The following is an 18,296-nucleotide window of genomic DNA, read 5'->3' as shown; positions in this document are numbered from 1 at the left end:
GCAAAGAAGTTTATAATGTCTTTCTTTTGATGTTTTGTGTGAAAATATCTGAATATTACAAGCTTAGATGTATGGTGATAATTGTGAAGTACTATCAATACAATGGCTTCCTCTTCATCAATCAGTTTGAAATCAACTGAAACAATAATTTTGGCCCTGAACTGTTGGTAAGCCGATGAGATGAGGTTGCAAATGTGGCGTCATGGAGAATTGGAAATTATAGACACACACACACACACACACACACACACACACACACACACACATACACACACACACACACACACACACACACACATTTATAATATAGATGTCTTGCCTGCTAGGGTAACCTTCCTGCACCTACCTGCTTCAATACATTGTAAACCTCCATGCCTCCCTCCTGCTGGTGTTTGCTTTGCAGTCTGTCGCATTCAAAGAAGGTCATTTTTAATGTCTATCTTAATACATCACTCACAAAATGTAATCATTCCTCCATTCTTTACCGTCCATGAAGTGATATTTAAACAGTACCAAAATGCATTCCAAAGTTCCACCGTCGCTAATATTCGTCAGTGGCAGTCTGAGTTAGCCAAATCGAGTGAGTATCTCCTTTCAGGCATTTGTGTGTTATGTTTATTGGCTGATATGATGGACCAGAGCTTAATTGACAAGCAATATAGGATTAACATTTGTCCGGTGGCTGGAGGTGTAAGATGACAGTTGTTTGCTAACCATAAAAACATTTATGTTGTGCGTGTTTCTCAAAAGGAAGATTTACATGAAAGTACAAACTGCAAAAAAGATTTGAAGATGAAAGAGTTGCATAGACAAAAAACAAACAGACTTAGTGAATAAATCAGATGGAACATGAAGCAGGTGACTTAAACATCAATCAAGCTTCTGCTCCCACTGAAGAGATGAAAAATGGCGGCACATTGAGCGCACCAGATTGAGGAATTGCCGCAAACAACTCCTAATATTTGCATAACAGTAGTGGATGGAAACGCATACAATTATCATTTTCTTGTGGCGATTTTCTGAAAATTTGGTTGCATTTGTGTTACATATGGATGGAAACTTCCGACTGCTGAATATTAATATTGGCTGAACTTTGGAATACATTTTTGCTCAGAATATATACTGTGGATTTATTCCTCTATTTTAGACAGTGTAGCTACTTGAGTTAAGATTAGAGCGGTTCCGATACCATTTTTTTCCTTCCTGATATTGAGTTCACCGAGTACAGATCTGATGCCAGAGCGTTACAAACATATTGCCGCTTTACTGGTGACATTTTGCTAGCAATGCCGAAACTAGCTAACGAGTGAGCTGCCTCACTTTCTTGTCATCTCATCTCTGTTGAGAGTTGCACATGCGCTAATCCAATCATACCGGATGTACGGATCGGGTGGCGAGAGACGCGTGTTGCTGTTGTTCCTGTAAAGTGTGAAGGAACTGATGAATGACAGGGTAACGTGATGTACGATCGGTGCATAGACTTGCGTACTCGCCGATACCCGATCCAGCATTTAGGCTATCGGAGGCATTCCTGATACTGGCATCGGTATCGAAAGAACTCTAGTTAAGATGGACGTGAAAATATCTGAACATATGCTTTAATGACTGTGTTCCAGCCCAGCTTCTTCGGCCATAGAGGCAAAATAAATTATCATGGGCTAGACTCTCCCCAATAGCGTTTTGAAAATGCACTTTAAAGAAAAATCTTTTTGCCCTACATTCCAGCCTGTATGGTTACTTTCATGCACTTGCATTGCCATTAATGATAGATATACAGTATATGAGTGCTTATACTGTATATACTGTATATACAGTATATGTAGCCTTTCTTTGCCTGACGCAAAGCAAACCCGCCCTTCTTTCAAATGTAAATATCATCCCTTGTTTTGAACCTTTAGCACAGATTGAGGAGAGCTCATAGAAAGGCTGAACTTGAAGTTATCTCGCGGCTTTTCAGTGTCATCCCCAGGCTGTGATTGTGCGGCAGAAGAAAAAAAGGGGAGGAGACGGGGCGGGTAATGCCAGTAAAGCGGCGTGACAGAAGAGGGTTAATACCATCGAGCTGTGCGAAGATTGCCCAGCCTCATGTGGCTTTAAGGGATTGCAGGCAGTATTAACAGCTGAATAATTATTTTTGGCATGTTTCTCCTCGTGCGTACTTTTGGCGTGGCACACATCGCTTTGATTACCCCTCAACACTCTTACTTCTGTGGAGCTTTGTTAGCCTTGTACAAAAACTTATATTTTTGAGTCCTGTGTGGGCAGAGTTACCGAAGGCACTCTGTTCCAACTTGAATGTTCTTCAAATATTTCAATAAAGTCCAGTGAAGGACAGACTTGGTGGAATTGCACATTTAGCACTGTGACAAGGGACTTGAGAAATACTCTCAGTAGAAATGTCCAAAGGGGAAAACCGATAAGGTGGTGACGCACCTAGGAAGTGAAATAGTGATGCTTCCACTATGTTCGTATACAGGGTTGCAAAGGTCCCCTTAATGCTATCAAAGATATATCATGTATGAATAAACATATACGGTGAATATAAATATAAGGCATCTATTTTTGGCATTCTTTATCATGTGGCCCGAAGTGGTATCGGAAGGAAAAACATGGATCCATCGTGCATCCTCGCTGTGCTTCAACAATGAATCTGTGTTTTGCAACTTTTGTTCAACAAAGCTTCTCTCGCATTTTATTTCCTCTTTTTCCGTATGCTGCACTGAAAACACATCATTTTCTTTCACAAGTGGTTTGGAAAAACAGAAGCGTCGTCAGTCGCTTCACCGAGTGAAACAATATAGTACACAGTAGAATAGCTGTTGCATTATTTGTTACGACCTGTATGTAATGTTATTATGGAAGATGTAATGTCCTTCTGTAAATGTTGTTTAATGTGGTTTTACCTGAAATAAAATGTATTAATGCTTCAGATGTGTCTGTCGAGCTCCGACTTGGTGGTACAACTGCTGGTGATACTTTCAAAAGCTTTAAAGTCAAAATAAGGTGCAGTTTGACGGCATGACATACATTTTTATTGTATACCATTCATGTCTTTAATGAAAGAGCGGGCAGTTAGGAGCAGTTTCTTTATTAATTAAACAAAGTGATCATTTTATGAGTCGTGTCAGCAAAACCCCACCAGTAGTAAAAACTTAACTTAGCACAGCCTACATAGCAATCGCCTGTTTCACTACTAATCCTATGTGTTTGGTCAGATTTGAATTGGCAGGCTAATAATAATAAAATAATTTCAACCCTGTGCATAATTTTTTAGGGTCCCCAGGAATCCCCAGCAATGTCCATTGCTGCTTCAGAGCAGGAAGTGATGTGTTACATATCTCGTTATCTCAGAATAAAGGATATAAAATAAATAAAATAAAGTCCTTTTCTTGTGATAACAGGTTATCGAAAACATCGGGTCATCTTCGCGAGGAATTTCTTATTGTTTAATACGTATATTATTTGATTTTCACAAGGGAGCGCCTTTTGTAACCCTGAGACCACACATGAATTAACTCGTGATGTCAGATAAGAGATCAAATGTCCGGGTGGGACTTCTGGAGCAGAGCTGACATTATTATGTAGCTCTGTTTTCAACCATCTAGTCCTATTACAACTACAGGTACTCTCAGTTTTTGTACCTTTATCTTTAACTTTTTGATGCTTCACGATAGGTGACCTCTAAATGTGTTCGCTCGTTTATTACAAACGCTCCACGAACACACGCCGGTCCTTACAGACGCTCAGCAGACCTGTCCATCAGCAGAGTGGACTGGAATGAACCTCTGCACTCCAACCAAACACACACACACAGAGAGAGATAGAGAGAGAGAGAGAGAGAGAGAGAGAGAGAGAGAGAGAGAGAGAGAGACTAGTCAGAAGCTAGTCAGAGTGAGGCTGTTCTAAACAGGAAGTACTTCAGTTTGTACTCTTTTGCCTGTATTTGCCATAAACATGCGACACGTGCTACAACAGAGCCAAAACAATAATAATAACTTTATTTATATAGCACCTTTAAAAACAAACTACAGAGAAGCAAAGCATAGCATAACAACATAACTTAAATACTGGTAAACAAAAAGGACCATAAAGGCAATGAATACAACGAAACCAAACAAATAACCCAAAAGAACAAATGGAATAGAAAACAAACAAATAAATGCAAGATACAAACACAAACAGGGGAACAAAAGAACTGCATAATAGATCATAAAAAGACGACATCACTTAAAAGCAATTCTATAAAAATGGGTTTTAAGAAGTGATTTAAAAGAAGTTATTGATTCCGCGAGCCTTATCTCCTCCGATATGTCTGGTATATCCTATTAATATCCATATAGCCGTCCAGTATGAACACACAATATAATTACGGCTCTGTTGGAAAACAACTTTTAGAAAACAACTAAAAACATTCCTGTTTACACTGGCATTTGGTTGAATACATGCTCTATGACCTGCTTTTTATCTGTTTTTATTAATTTATTTTCAGTATTTGTTTTATTGTATTTTTTACTGTTCCATCTTTTAATGTGTATTTCTCTGTGTCTCTAAACTGTTGAAATGTTTTTGGCCCCTGTTATTGTCAGTCTGGTTTTAACACTTTGTTTTCCTGACTCCTGTGCAGCACTTTGTGACCTTTGTCTGTGAAAAGTGCAATATAAATAAACTTTACTATCAGAGGCTTTTATTTTGGAACGGTTTGACCGGAAGTGGCTGCGTGCGGCGCGCAGCTTGACTCCCCCCTGAAGGAGAGAGGCGGAGAGGAGCAGCTTCGCTCGGCACACTGACGCGGCGTCGGGCACCGAGCACTGGAGCGGACCCGTTCCTGCGGGGAGTACGGCTCGGATTTTTATTTTTTATTTTTTGGGGGGTTCGTTCGTTGTGGATTTTTCACCCGGTGGGAAAAGCCGAAGATTGTCATAAAAAAGAAATCCGGGGATTGTTTTTTTTACTCACACTCCGGCATCACCGGGGAAGCCGGAAGGGAAGAAAAAAGGAGCTGCGGGGATTTGTCTGCGCTCAAGCCCGCAAAAGAAACGCCAACCAAGAGAAGCGTCCAGGGACTTAGTCGTTGCTGCGGGAGTTGCGACCCGGCAGAAAGTGCTCCAAACATGGCGCAGCGCGGACTCCTGCGCGCGGGGCTGCCTCTGCTGCTGTCCGCGGTGTTTCTGAACACGGGGCTCCTCCGCGTCCACGGGCAGTACGGCGGCGGGGACCGGGGCATGTCGATCCCGGAGCACGGCTTCTGCCAGCCCATCTCCATCCCGCTGTGCACGGACATCGCGTACAACGAGACCATCATGCCCAACCTGCTCGGCCACACCAACCAGGAGGACGCCGGGCTGGAGGTGCACCAGTTCTACCCGCTGGTCAAGGTCCAATGCTCCCCGGATCTAAAGTTCTTCCTCTGCTCCATGTACGCGCCCGTGTGCACGGTGCTGGAGCAGGCGCTGCCGCCGTGCCGCTCTCTGTGCGAGCGCGCGCGCCAGGGCTGCGAGGCGCTCATGAACAAGTTCGGCTTCCAGTGGCCCGACAGCCTCGCGTGCGAGACCTTCCCAGTGCACGGCGCCGGGGAGCTGTGCGTGGGGCAGAACATGTCGGACCGCGCAGAGCCGGACGCTGGCCCCGGCCCTGGGCAGCAGGACCCCACCGTGCGCACGGACCACCACCTGAGCGGCCAGTTCCGCTGCCCGCCGTCGCTCGTCGTGCCCCCCTACCTGAACTACCGCTTCCTCGGGCTGGAGGACTGCGGCGCCCCCTGCGAGCCCAAGCGGTCCCACGGGATGATGTACTTCAGCGAGGAGGAGCTGAAATTCGCGCGGATCTGGATCGGCATCTGGTCGGTGCTGTGCTGCGCGTCCACGCTGTTCACCGTGCTGACCTACCTGGTGGACATGAAGCGCTTCAGCTACCCGGAGCGGCCCATAGTCTTCCTCTCCGGCTGCTACACCATGGTGTCCGTGGCCTACATCGCTGGGTTCCTGCTGGAGGACAAGGTGGTCTGCAACGACCGCTTCGACAATGACATGAGGACGGTGGTGCAGGGCACCAAGAAGGAGGGCTGCACCATCCTCTTCATGATGCTGTACTTCTTCAGCATGGCCAGCTCCATCTGGTGGGTCATCCTGGCCCTCACCTGGTTCCTGGCGGCGGGGATGAAGTGGGGCCACGAGGCCATCGAGGCCAACTCTCAGTACTTCCACCTGGCGGCCTGGGCCGTGCCCGCCATCAAGACCATCACCATCCTGGCCGTGGGGCAGGTGGACGGGGACGTTCTGAGCGGGGTCTGCTTCGTGGGCATCAACAGCGTGGACGCGCTGCGGGGCTTCGTCCTGGCGCCGCTGTTCGTCTACCTGTTCATCGGGACCTCCTTCCTGCTGGCGGGTTTCGTGTCCCTGTTCCGCATCCGCACCATCATGAAGCACGACGGCACCAAGACGGAGAAGCTGGAGAAGCTGATGGTGCGGATCGGCATCTTCAGCGTGCTGTACACGGTGCCGGCCACCATTGTCATTGCCTGCAACTTCTACGAGCAGGCCTTCCGGGAGCAGTGGGAGAAGACGTGGGTCGCCCAGACGTGCAAGACGTACGCCGTGCCGTGTCCCGTCCAGAGCCGGCCCAGCATGAGCCCCGACTTCACCGTCTTCATGATCAAGTACCTCATGACGCTGATCGTGGGCATCACCTCCGGCTTCTGGATCTGGTCCGGGAAGACCCTCAACTCGTGGCGGAGATTTTACACGAGACTGGCCAACAGTAAACAGGGCGAGACTACGGTGTGAGGCGGTCTGAGCCCCATGCAGACCGCTCAGTCACAAACTGAACGATAATCCACTGCATTATTTTCTCGTGATTTTCCTCGGACTTACAGAAGAGACTTGGTATGTTTTTTAATGTACATATACAATTGTGAGATTTTTGTAAGTATATATTTGTATTTAAAGATTTTTTTTTATCCTTTTTTTTTGTTGTAAAAAAATCTTCCTTTTTTTTCCATACTTTGGACATAATGGAATTGTACTCACAAAGAGCCAGCTGAGCACCGGCGGCCCCGTGACCTGACTCACTGTGGAGTATTTCTCTTTGATCGCCGGCTCTATTCTGAGCAGAGTCCCGTGAAACCCGAGTGCTTCCTCGCGGCCCCGGTTATCCCGACTAACCCGCTTGTTCCGGTCGGTCGGCGTGGGGCGAGAGAACCGGCGTGCAGCCGGAGACAGATGCGTCGTGACAGATGCTTTTGTGGTCTGTGGCCCGGGGGCCTCTCGGCAGGTCTATCATTCCTTTCCCAAATGAAGCCCACGTGGGTACGCCAGGTTGAAAGGGCCATACTGGGCATTTGGCTTGTTTCAGTTCCGACTTGTTTGTATTTTTAAAAGAAAACCTCCTCTCAGGCCATACTTTTTAAATTCTGTCTTTCCTGGAAAGTTCTCTTGCTGGTGAATCTCCTCAGACACTTTCAAATTGGGTAATTCTGCGTAGTTACTGACACTTAAAGGGACAGTTCTCCCCCAAATCAAAAATGCACATTTTAATCAGCTGTAGAGATGTTGCCATATACAACAGGGTTCATACGGTCATGGAAAACCTGGAAAAGTCATGTAAATGTGTTATATTCAAATGTTCATGTTGTTTTATTTACGCTGAGTTTGAAATAATGAATATGCTTTTAAAAGAAAGACGCTCAAAATATAAGCAGGCATACATACAGGCATCTATATAAATGTTTATTCTTTTAATCAAAGTATTGTCTCTCATTCATTTGTGTCATTTAAGGTTTACTGTATGCTTTGTATTCTCATTGTTAGTTTAAATACTACATTTACTCACTTTTTCATGTTTACACCCAGATTTTACAAAATGTTTGGTCATGGAAAAGTCATGAAATCCACTGGTCATAATGTGTATGAACCCTGATAAAACTGTCAATATCTCCAACACTCGGCCATTCGCACCGAAACAATCCGGAAAGATAAATTTCACTTCAGTTAAGACGTGTCATTTTTATTTGGGGGAAGAACTGCTCATCTAATTGAGTTAAAGACAGTTATTAGTGCACAGTGCAGATTTAAGACTCTCGCCTAAATGAGAGCAGGCGAGATGAACTGGCCCCTCCCATCAACAGGGAAGGAGACGAGTGAAGCGGTCTCGGTGTTAAATGGACAGAGTGTGTGAACTGCAGGGGTCTGAATCTCCCTCACCGTGGTACCAGAGCATTAATATGCACTCGTGTTCAGCGGACCTGGAATGAAAGGATCCGCCTGCAGAGGAAGTGTTCAAACACACAGCTGGACGACGTGCAGATGGAGTGTGTGTGCGTAGACGTGTGCAGCGCTCCTTCCGTGTCAAATCCTTGGACACTTCTTTGGACTTCACCGGTTATTTAGCTCCCCAACAATAAGCAATAAGATTCGACGTTTGAAAGAAACGAACCAGACGCCATGGAGCGTTGATCAAGTCGAGTCATTCTGTCTGTTAGAAAGACATTTTGAAAGTTAATTGTTCAAATCATCTTCAAATAGATTCCTGATGAAAGCAGCCAGATTGTTAGTGTGAGATTAATCTTGTCGGTGAGAAATATTTGCTCCAACCTTCAAATCTTTCGCTGCTCGGATCCGGATGTTTAAGTCGGAGCTGCAGGTTTACATTTTATATTTTTTTTTAAACCTGATTCAGAACTGTAGCCGTTTAGACTTTAAATGCCAGCAGAAGCACACAATTCCAGCAGGATTTGAATGCGTTCTAGGAGCGTACGGTGGAGAGGGAGGCGGCGGCTCCGGGGTCCAGGTGGTCCTGGTGGTCCTGGCCTCAGGACTAAAAACCAGGGATCCTCGTAGCTCTTTATCCGAGAGGCAGAGTTGAGGTGTTCTGTCATGTGTTTTTGTATTTCATTCTGGTTGTCTTTTTTTTTTTAAAGCCTGATGGCACAAGGGATGTAAGTCTGAAAACAATATTTGATAACGCCTGCAACCGTTCTAGAATAAACCTGCAGAGCAACACATTGTCCAAAAGCGTAGAGGTGTCCAGACCTCCACACGGCCCTGTGCACCCGTAACATATCATACATGTTTGTAACAAAGACTCACCTGTACGGGCACATTTTTAAAGAAAATGTTTTAACTCTTTTGAACCTGGAGCTTGAGGGGGTCATCTTTGGGTCGCGGCTGGCAGGTCTTCATCACGGGAGGAAGGCTCTCGCTCGCATCAGGACCCGCTCTTTGTCAAATGCTCCCGGTTCATAATAATCCTTTCACCGTGCTGACAGCTCTACAATAGTCGCAGCTTTGAAGTAATTTCCTTTTTTTGCATTTGCTATGAAGAGAACCTTTATATTTATAGAAAAAAAATCGTATATATACACTACATTGATTGCTTCATGAGAATAAAAAACATCTCACCATTGCAACTGTCAAGCTGTTGAAAAATGTCTTTTTTTCTCCTTAAATTGGTGTCAGAACCGAGATGATTAAGGTCTATCGTAACACGAGGCCAAACTGACTTTCAGAGCCCTTTTGTGCTCTGAAAAGGTCTTTCACAAAAACCTTCTTCCTCTCCATAGCGGCTCTGAAGCCCTTCTTAGATTTCAGGTGCTGACAGACGTCATTCTGTTCATTCCTCTGAAGCTCAGGTGAAGCTCCCAGTTCCATCTGCTCTTTAGCTCAGAAGGTGGAGGGAAAGCAGCACAAATGATACCAAGCTGATTTGACTAATTCTACCAGCTCATATTTACCTTTGAACTTTGTGCCGAAAGGAGGACTGGACCCTGGTGAGGTCGCCCCCATGTTACCGGGATCCCAGGGCTAAAGGGAGGAGGGCGTTTCAAACGAGGGCTGAACGGAGGAAATGTGTTCTGCCGCTGGAGAAATCAACGTGTGACGTCAAGAAAACCACAAGTTTGAGGCGTAGCTTTCAGTAACAGAAGGCTGTGGGCTGTGGGTGGTTTCTACATGAACCACCAACATAAAAACAAACACAGGTTGCTGAGAACATGAAACCCTTTGAGATATATGGAGCTGGAACAGAGATGCTGGAGTCCTCACCTCCTTCATTGGCCTGCTTTAAGGCCGCGTGGACAGGAGGACCAAGGACCTCCAAGACGTACTCATGTACTCACTTTCCTCCAAAGCTTTACACCATTATTCTGGCCAAAAGGAGTCACAGTAACGTTAAGTAGGGCTGCAGCTATGGATTATTATCCCAATGATTAGTCGATTAATCGGACAAAGAATACTTTTGCTTTATTTAGGAGCAATAGAAAATATACAAAAGAAAAAATGAGATAGAACAAATCATTTAGAAAAATACACATTTTGATTGCATCCGTCAAAACTAACCCACTTAGTGCATTTAAGTTACATTTAGGGATTCAAGTCTCCAGACTTTCACCAACGTTACTGAACAATAATGTCAACCATCCCGAAGTGTTTAGAGTCAAACTCTATAAATGTTATCTTCTTTCTTCGTTAGTGGGTTTATAGACACACAATTCAAATGATGAGAAAATAAATGATTGTATTTTATTTTAATACTTGCTTTGTATAAAAAATACAAACCCTTAATTTTACTGAAATAGGAAATAGATATTTTACTGTATATATATATATATATACACACACATATGAAATAGATATTTTACTGTGTGTGTATATATATATATATATATATATTTATATATATGTCGTAAAATATCTATTTCATGTTGCTGTGAATAGATAATCATCAAACAACTGGATTTATTCACATTTCTTGCAAAGAAGTACATTTGATAAGATTACATTTGAACACATCATGGTAACATTATAACTTACCTTTGACTGATGGTCATTATTGCTGAACGGAGCTTAAACGCATCACAATGTAACTGAATGCAATCTCTTTTAGTATCAGCTGCTAACAGCTAACGGCTAACTGCTATGATTTAGGATGAATCACACAATATTATCATATGTGCATTGTCAACGTGGTATCCATATTATTATTATATTTGGATACGAGCATATCTTTGTATCGAATGACATGAATGGATATTAATCCTCTCAACTTGCTCTGGAAATAAGAAAGCAAACAAGCCGATTGCATTTGAATGAGGAAAGGAAACGTAAACGGTGTAAAAGAAGCAACTCTACTGTAGCTTCTTATGTTCCCTGTTCAGTGGGCTCAGAATCAAACACTCTCCTTTCCTGCATCCATGGAACGCAGCTCCAACCCTCCGTGAGACGGCGTTGGACCGGATGTGGCCGGGTCCTTGTTTTTCTCCAGGTTAGTCCTCAGTGTGTTTTACAGGTCAGTCTTCTTGTGTCGTCGATGGAGACTTGTGATGAGAGGGTATCCTTCCTGAGTGCTGTGATGCAGAGGGTATCCTTCATGAGAGCTGTGATGAGAGGGTATCCTTCATGAGAGCTGTGATGAGAGGGTATCCTTCATGAGAGCTGTGATGAGAGGGTATCCTTCATGAGAGTTGTGATGAGAGGGTATCCTTCATGAGAGTTGTGATGCAGAGGGTATCCTTCATAAGAGCTGTGATGCAGAGGGTATCCTTCATGAGAGCTGTGATGAGAGGGTATCCTTCATGAGAGCTGTGATAAGAGGGTATCCTTCATGAGAGCTGTGATGCAGAGGGTATCCTTCATGAGAGCTGTGATGCAGAGGGTATCCTTCATGAGAGCTGTGATGCAGAGGGTATCCTTCATGAGAGCTGTGATGCAGAGGGTATCCTTCATGAGAGCTGTGATGCAGAGGGTATCCTTCATGAGAGCTGTGATGCAGAGGGTATCCTTCATGAGAGATGTGATGAGAGGGTATCGTTCATGAGAGCTGTGATGAGAGGGTATCCTTCATAAGAGCTGTGATGAGAGGGTATCCTTCATGAGAGCTGTGATGAGAGGGTATCCTTCATAAGAGCTGTGATGCAGAGGGTATCCTTCATGAGAGCTGTGATGAGAGGGTATCCTTCATGAGAGCTGTGATAAGAGGGTATCCTTCATGAGAGCTGTGATGAGAGGGTATCCTTCATAAGAGCTGTGATGCAGAGGGTATCCTTCATGAGAGCTGTGATGAGAGGGTATCCTTCATGAGAGCTGTGATGAGAGGGTATCCTTCATGAGAGCTCTGATGAGAGGGTATCCTTCATGAGAGCTGTGATGAGAGGGTATCCTTCATGAGAGCTGTGGCTGGCTCAGGAGCTGAAACACTCGCATCTGGTTCCACTGGAGGATCTGGTTGTAAACATGGAGTAGGTTGTTTTACACGTCATGCTTCTGGAGCAGCTAAACGTGGAGCCACGCAGGAGCAGTGTTCTGGCAGCCGAGAAACAGACACATTACTCTCTCAGATTGTCTTTAAGAGTTTATACTAAAACAAGAAGGATTATCACCAAAGGGAAGAGCTGGTTTATTATGTTATGTGTTGTATTGACTTATCATTAGATATAATAATTTAATGTGAATGTCCATTTGTTAAACTAAGACAATATTGCGGACTGCACTTCTGTCTTTGTAGGACATTTTCAGATACTGTTATTGCAATGCAATCATAATTCATACACCTATTGATAGAAGTTGAAAAGGGGGGTATGACTTAATATTCATCCACATACGTATGAATACAGATATGTATGTGCATATATAATGCATGCAGGCAACGAGAGATATCCCACATACATGAACTAGAGATGCTAATTATGCTATGTTTTATTAACTGTGTTGACTCAGTAATAAAGTAATAAACCAAACCCGATTTACATGTTTGACAACTATTCTGAAACCGCTGAAGAGGATTCTAATATTAATGTATAAGATGAGCTTGCTTGGCAGCAGCTGCTGTTGTAGCTGCGGGTCATTCTAGACCGACGAGCAGCACCCTCGGGTGCACTATACGACAAACGGCAATCTAAACGGCTGCGTCACCGTCCGGCTTCCAAAGCCACAAGAGCGGTTTTGGGACCAGTTCTGCAGGTTTTTCTTCCCCGAGGCCAACGCGGAAAGGTTGCTGTACAAGATGAGTGCTCCTGCTGCCACGTGCCTCTGTGTTTACCTGAATCACCTCGGCTCACCCAGGAGTCCTCGTCTGGCACCAAGGAGGTTTCGCAAGAAAATGATGCACACAAGGTAGTGAGCTTGGTATTCAAACTAAAAACAACCTCACTTAAACTCAGCGGGATGCTGTGCAGCTTTTCTAGCTCCGCCTGAAACCCTTCACTTGACCACATTACAGACGCATTCAGATACTTTACCTTCAGCTCGTAGAAATGAAAAAAGTTGTTCCATTAGAAATAAAAGTACAATTTAAAAAGTCTCAGCAGCAACATTTACCTATATCTCAATAGTGAAAGTACTCGTGAATAAACGGTTTAGTTTCATTCATGCGTTCATGTGTAAGCAGTGTGTTGTAGAAGGTCATAATGGAGCTCATTCTAACGACTCTTTTAAACGTTTTGAAAATATGTTATAAAGTCTTTATTTCATTTTTTCAGCGAACGAGTATTTTCATTTTGTTTGTGTGTGTGTGTTGATCTGTTTGCAATAGTAGAACATAAATTGATAGGAAATAAATGAGATAAAGAAGTTTTATGCAAAGCAAATGGAAGTAAAAGTACAATAACTGCTCTCAAGTACAGGGCTGTACACTTGAGAATACAGCGGTCATGTCTTCTCAGTACTTTTTCAGGCAATTGTGGGTTTGGTGACAATTTTGGGTTTGGTGACAAAAGAAGTTCCAAGAATAAGTACAGCATAGTACAAAGTACATACACAAAATGAGAATAGAATAAATATAGAAACAATACCTTTTTTTAAGCCTATTCAGATCCTTTTTGGACTAAATATTTTCAATTTAACAGGTTTTGGGTAAAAAATATCTCATTTGAACAGTAATGTAGGGGAATAGAATTCGCACAAATATAATGAGTCAGTTAAACAAACTAATGAAATGCAAGATACAAAAAGAAAACTAACTAAAAACTAACTACTGACTACTGACACTGTTACTTTGAACTTGCCAGCTCACACAACCTGTTTGTGCAGAACATCTCAACACAATGTGCTATAAATAAGACCCTCAGCAAAGTGGACCTCCGCTGCTCTTTCCTCTCCCAAAGACTTCTATTTTCTCCTCATTGTTGAACCCAGACCACCTCGAGGTCAGCGCTGTGCCGCGGCGGCGGCGTCTCGCCAAATGAGCCGGCGCCGTGCGGCCTCACGCTGTGCGCTGCACCCGCCTGCCTCCACCTGTGGATGACTGATGTGTTGTTTTATGTACTTCTTAGGCTGTCTCTCACTCGTACGCCCACGCGTGTCACCGCCTGTGCTGCGCCAGTCACATCACTGGCTTTTCCCTTGTCTCATCTCCTGGTCTATGACAACACTAACGCACACATGTGCTCACACATCTGCATTATAGTTTAGATTGGTTCCGCTCGAGCTCCGGTGCTCTCCCTTTCACCCTGAGAAGCTGATGTCAATTCTTCCACACAAATCATCATGAAGGTTTGTAATGGCGTGTGACGGCGTTATCAAAGATCGCACAGTTGAGCTATTCTCTGGAGAGCCAGAGAGGGAGCAACTCCCAACACGGTGTCAATCACAGGAGGCACTGTGCTGGGAGATGATGATTATCTTTCACAGCTCCACCCGTATCTCCACTCACCACATCTGCCCAATCTCCTCTCTCTCTCTCTCTCTCTATCTCTCTCTCTCTCTCTCTTTTCTCTGTTGCTCGCCTCTGCCATCTGCATGAAACCAGAAAGTCAAATCCACAGTTCATGAAAGTTTCAATTACGGTTGTTCTTAATGAGCCATAGGGTCCCTTAATTATTTTTATGTCAGGTCACAAGGTACAAATCAAGAAAAAAACATGGTATAACCCCCACCCCCAAAGAAAAACATGTTAGGTATCAAATTAAACATAAAAATCAGGGCTACAATAATATATAACCTCTAAACTGTTTTACTGTTAGCAACAAAAACAAACAGTTTGTAGCTTCAGGGAGAATTCTGCACGCTAACTCTTCCATGTGGAACCGTCATTCTCAGTTCTTCTGTCTGCTCTTCTGTGCGGCATCTTTATCTTCAGCGCTGGACACCAAAGACAGTGTTTTTGTTTTCGGTCTCTCTCCGCAGTCACCTGGCAACCTCTCTGTGCCAACGAGACACTGTCACTGCACCTGGCAGAGCACCAGAAGTAGGATCGGCACACGCCTCCTCCTACAAACACAAAGGACATTTCTGTTTGTGTACCGATTAAACAGCTGAGACGCCACGTGCTATTTGTGGTCTGTCAGATCGGATTTTTTTATGCTGAGTCTGCATGTTCTTTTTTTCTTCTTCTAGATATTTCAAGCCGTCGTTACTGAAGGAAATAACGGTCGCATCTGTCCAAGCAGCGTATTGAAAATGTTTTGTTCAGCGTTGGATTGCACTTTGCTGCACCCTCTCATGTCACTTCTGTTCCAAAGAAACAAGATGGTGGCTGTTAAAACCTCTTAACCTGCTGCCATCTTGCAGCCGTCCTTTACTGTACATTCTATTATTCACTGTGCCTCTTATTTATAGTTCGGTACGAGTTCGGTACGAGTGCCACATGTTTCTGGAAACCTACGATTCTTGTGATTCCAGCTATGCAACCCATTTCAAGTTTAGACCACCAAAGCAGCTACAAACAAGACTTTTGTCAGACAACAACAAACAAACAAACGATAGCAAAATCCAGGCAACTCACCGATGACGACTCATATTGATCCATAAATCCATAACATGCCAACAACAACGGCGTTGTTACGTCGTAAAGGTCCAATAAAAAAAAATCCCATAAAAGATTTAGTCCAAAACACGTGATTACATCCATCAATATCCACCAACTGGTATCATTTCATATCAGCTGGAAGATATGAAAGAACATATTTTTGTTTTTAGAAGAAAAGCAAGTTTGCATGAGAGCACAGACGAAAACTCGGTATCAAAATGACCGCCGAAATCCAACCTTTACAATGAAACGTCACTTGAACCAATAGGAGCTTCATGTCCTGACTGACAGGCTACATTACCCAACCAGAAGCTACGTTGAAGAAGAGAGTCAACCTCTCTCTTGGCATTGAATTCGCATGAAAATGCATTTATACTTAATTTTCTCTGTGTCAGCAATACTGGTAGTAAATATGAATAGTACCTCTATAAGTTTGCAAAACTATAAGCCTTTTTAATAGGTATATAGTATATATATCATGAATATTTTCAGTCTCAAAATGTAAAAACGTCTATCATTTCATTAGAAAAACATGTGTAAAATATTCATTTTCTGTAATATTGTTATCTGCGTTTCACTTAGACTAGAAAAAGGCTTCAGGCTATGGTTCCATTGTGTTTTCCAGTCCATAAGTCACATTTATAGTAATCTATAGGCATCTATTTTCAAAGAAATGTTCAGGCGGAAATAAAACCGTATACTTTAGTGTGTTCAAACTCATATAACTCAGTGTCAGCAGCACTTAAAGTGATTCTGACTATTGAGGGAAGAAAACTGCAGATTGTTACCTTTCAAAAGAGACCAAGACCATGCATTTACTCCAAATAGTTCAAGTACAGCTTCCACTTTACTTTGGGTATACCTAGATAGGCGTTTTTCGTCAAATTTTACAGGAACGCTAAGAGGTTAAAAACCAATATGGGGACGGCCAAAAACCAAGACGGCGACGGACAAAATGGCAAACTGATGGCTTCAAAACATCGGTCCACAAGCCAATGATTGACGTCACGGTAACCAGGTCCATTTCTTAAATACAGTCTCAGGCTATTTCTGGTGACAAAGGTATTTTACCGTATCTTCGTCAGAGTGTATGTAACAAACATACTTAATTCAACCCAAAGCGGGATCTTTTGTGGCCTGGACATCACCAATAGTTCTGTTCACAACATTAGCAGGTGTCTAAAACGGTGACGTGTCACAACACTGAATATATATATATATATATATATATATATATATATATATATATATATATATATATATTCTTATACTGTGTGGCTCACTGCGGTTATCTTGAATTAAGGTTCATGAAACCTCTTAATTCTTAACACATTCAAATCTTCCATTATCATCCATCTTTCTGATACTCCTTATTGAAAAGGGACTCTTTATAAGTGACAAAGAGCATTGGGTCTCTCTTTCTTGACATTTACTTTTTTTTAAATGTACACATTACTTTACAGATAAAGTCAGGTTTCATTCAGCCTCCGGTTGTTCGATGCCGAGTGTCACAGCACCTTAACTGCTCCCTCGAGAGGAAACCTATCAAATCCAATCTCTCTGTGTCTGAGGCTGAGCTGAATGAAACTATGCGAGCATGAAATCCCCTAATGGAAGCCGTCTGTTTTCAACCTTGACTGTCTCTTAAAGAGCAGATAAGAGCTGCCAGGAGAAGAAAGGCCCGAGTAGCAAAGCTACAGTTTCACGCCTTTACCAGCTACAGAGGGAGAGGAGCGCTGTCACTGTGTTGAACGGAAGAGCCGCGTGGTTTTACTGGTTCAATCCACTGGTGTTTGTATCTTAGTGGATCCATGAAGATGTTACAGATTCACAGTAACCGGCAGCCCTGTGAAGTGAACTTACCTGCCAAGTGGGATGCCCATTTTCCATGTGCCTTTATTCACTTTTACATCAGCTTGAGATTTCCTAAATTTCCCACAATGTCTTCGAGCAAAAAGTTGCATATTTCTGTTGGATGTTAAAAACTATGTGGTGAACATCTTTCATACGCTCCTTTTCCCTCAGTATTGCAGCCGCTGACACGTTTGCTTCCAGCTGGAAGACATCATCTCTACTTAATAAAAACAACCCAGAGGTAGCATGTGATTGGTTGGCTTCCATATGACTCAGAGCTTCTTTTTAAATGTACTTATTTTGGGGGATTTTATACCTTTCGAAGGCAGAACCAGGAATGATATTCCATTAAAAAAAAACTATGTAAAGACTCATACAATAAAAACCAGATGCCAGATCGTAATAATGCATCCATAACAACTCAAATATCGCGAAGCAAAACACAAGTGGACAAAGCCCATCCCAAAACAAGAGGAGGCATTCTGCCCCACTGTTAATACAGCTCAATGCATACAGAAGGAGGAAAATAAAGTGGCAGCAGTCTTGTATCCTTCACACCACGCTGAGATCCCAGTTATTGTGCGCACGTTGTGGAGGATTCCCCTCAGCAGTGCTTCATAACAAGAGCTGGGACTGCAGGGAGCTTCTGAGGCGACGGAGCCCAGAGCTCTGCGGTGAGGCAGAGGTCCTAATGGGAAACACAGACC

The 18,296-nt window shown here is 43.4% G+C and overlaps 1 protein-coding gene across 1 annotated transcript; it reads left to right on the top strand.

Moving 5' to 3' along the window:
- Positions 1-5,111: 5,111 nt before the first annotated feature.
- On the top strand, positions 5,112-6,782 carry fzd1 (frizzled class receptor 1; the record flags this gene model as incomplete). Its single annotated transcript, XM_079227944.1, has 1 exon — positions 5,112-6,782. One exon carries the CDS (start codon positions 5,112-5,114, stop codon positions 6,780-6,782), a length of 1,671 nt encoding a protein of 556 aa, XP_079084070.1.
- Between the last annotated feature and the right edge of the window lie 11,514 nt (positions 6,783-18,296).

The sequence above is a fragment of the Taurulus bubalis genome (genome assembly GCF_910589615.1).
Source record: "Taurulus bubalis genome assembly, chromosome: 12".
Taxonomy (NCBI): Eukaryota; Metazoa; Chordata; class Actinopteri; order Perciformes; family Cottidae; genus Taurulus; species Taurulus bubalis.
This window is presented reverse-complemented; position numbering and strand designations above follow the sequence as displayed.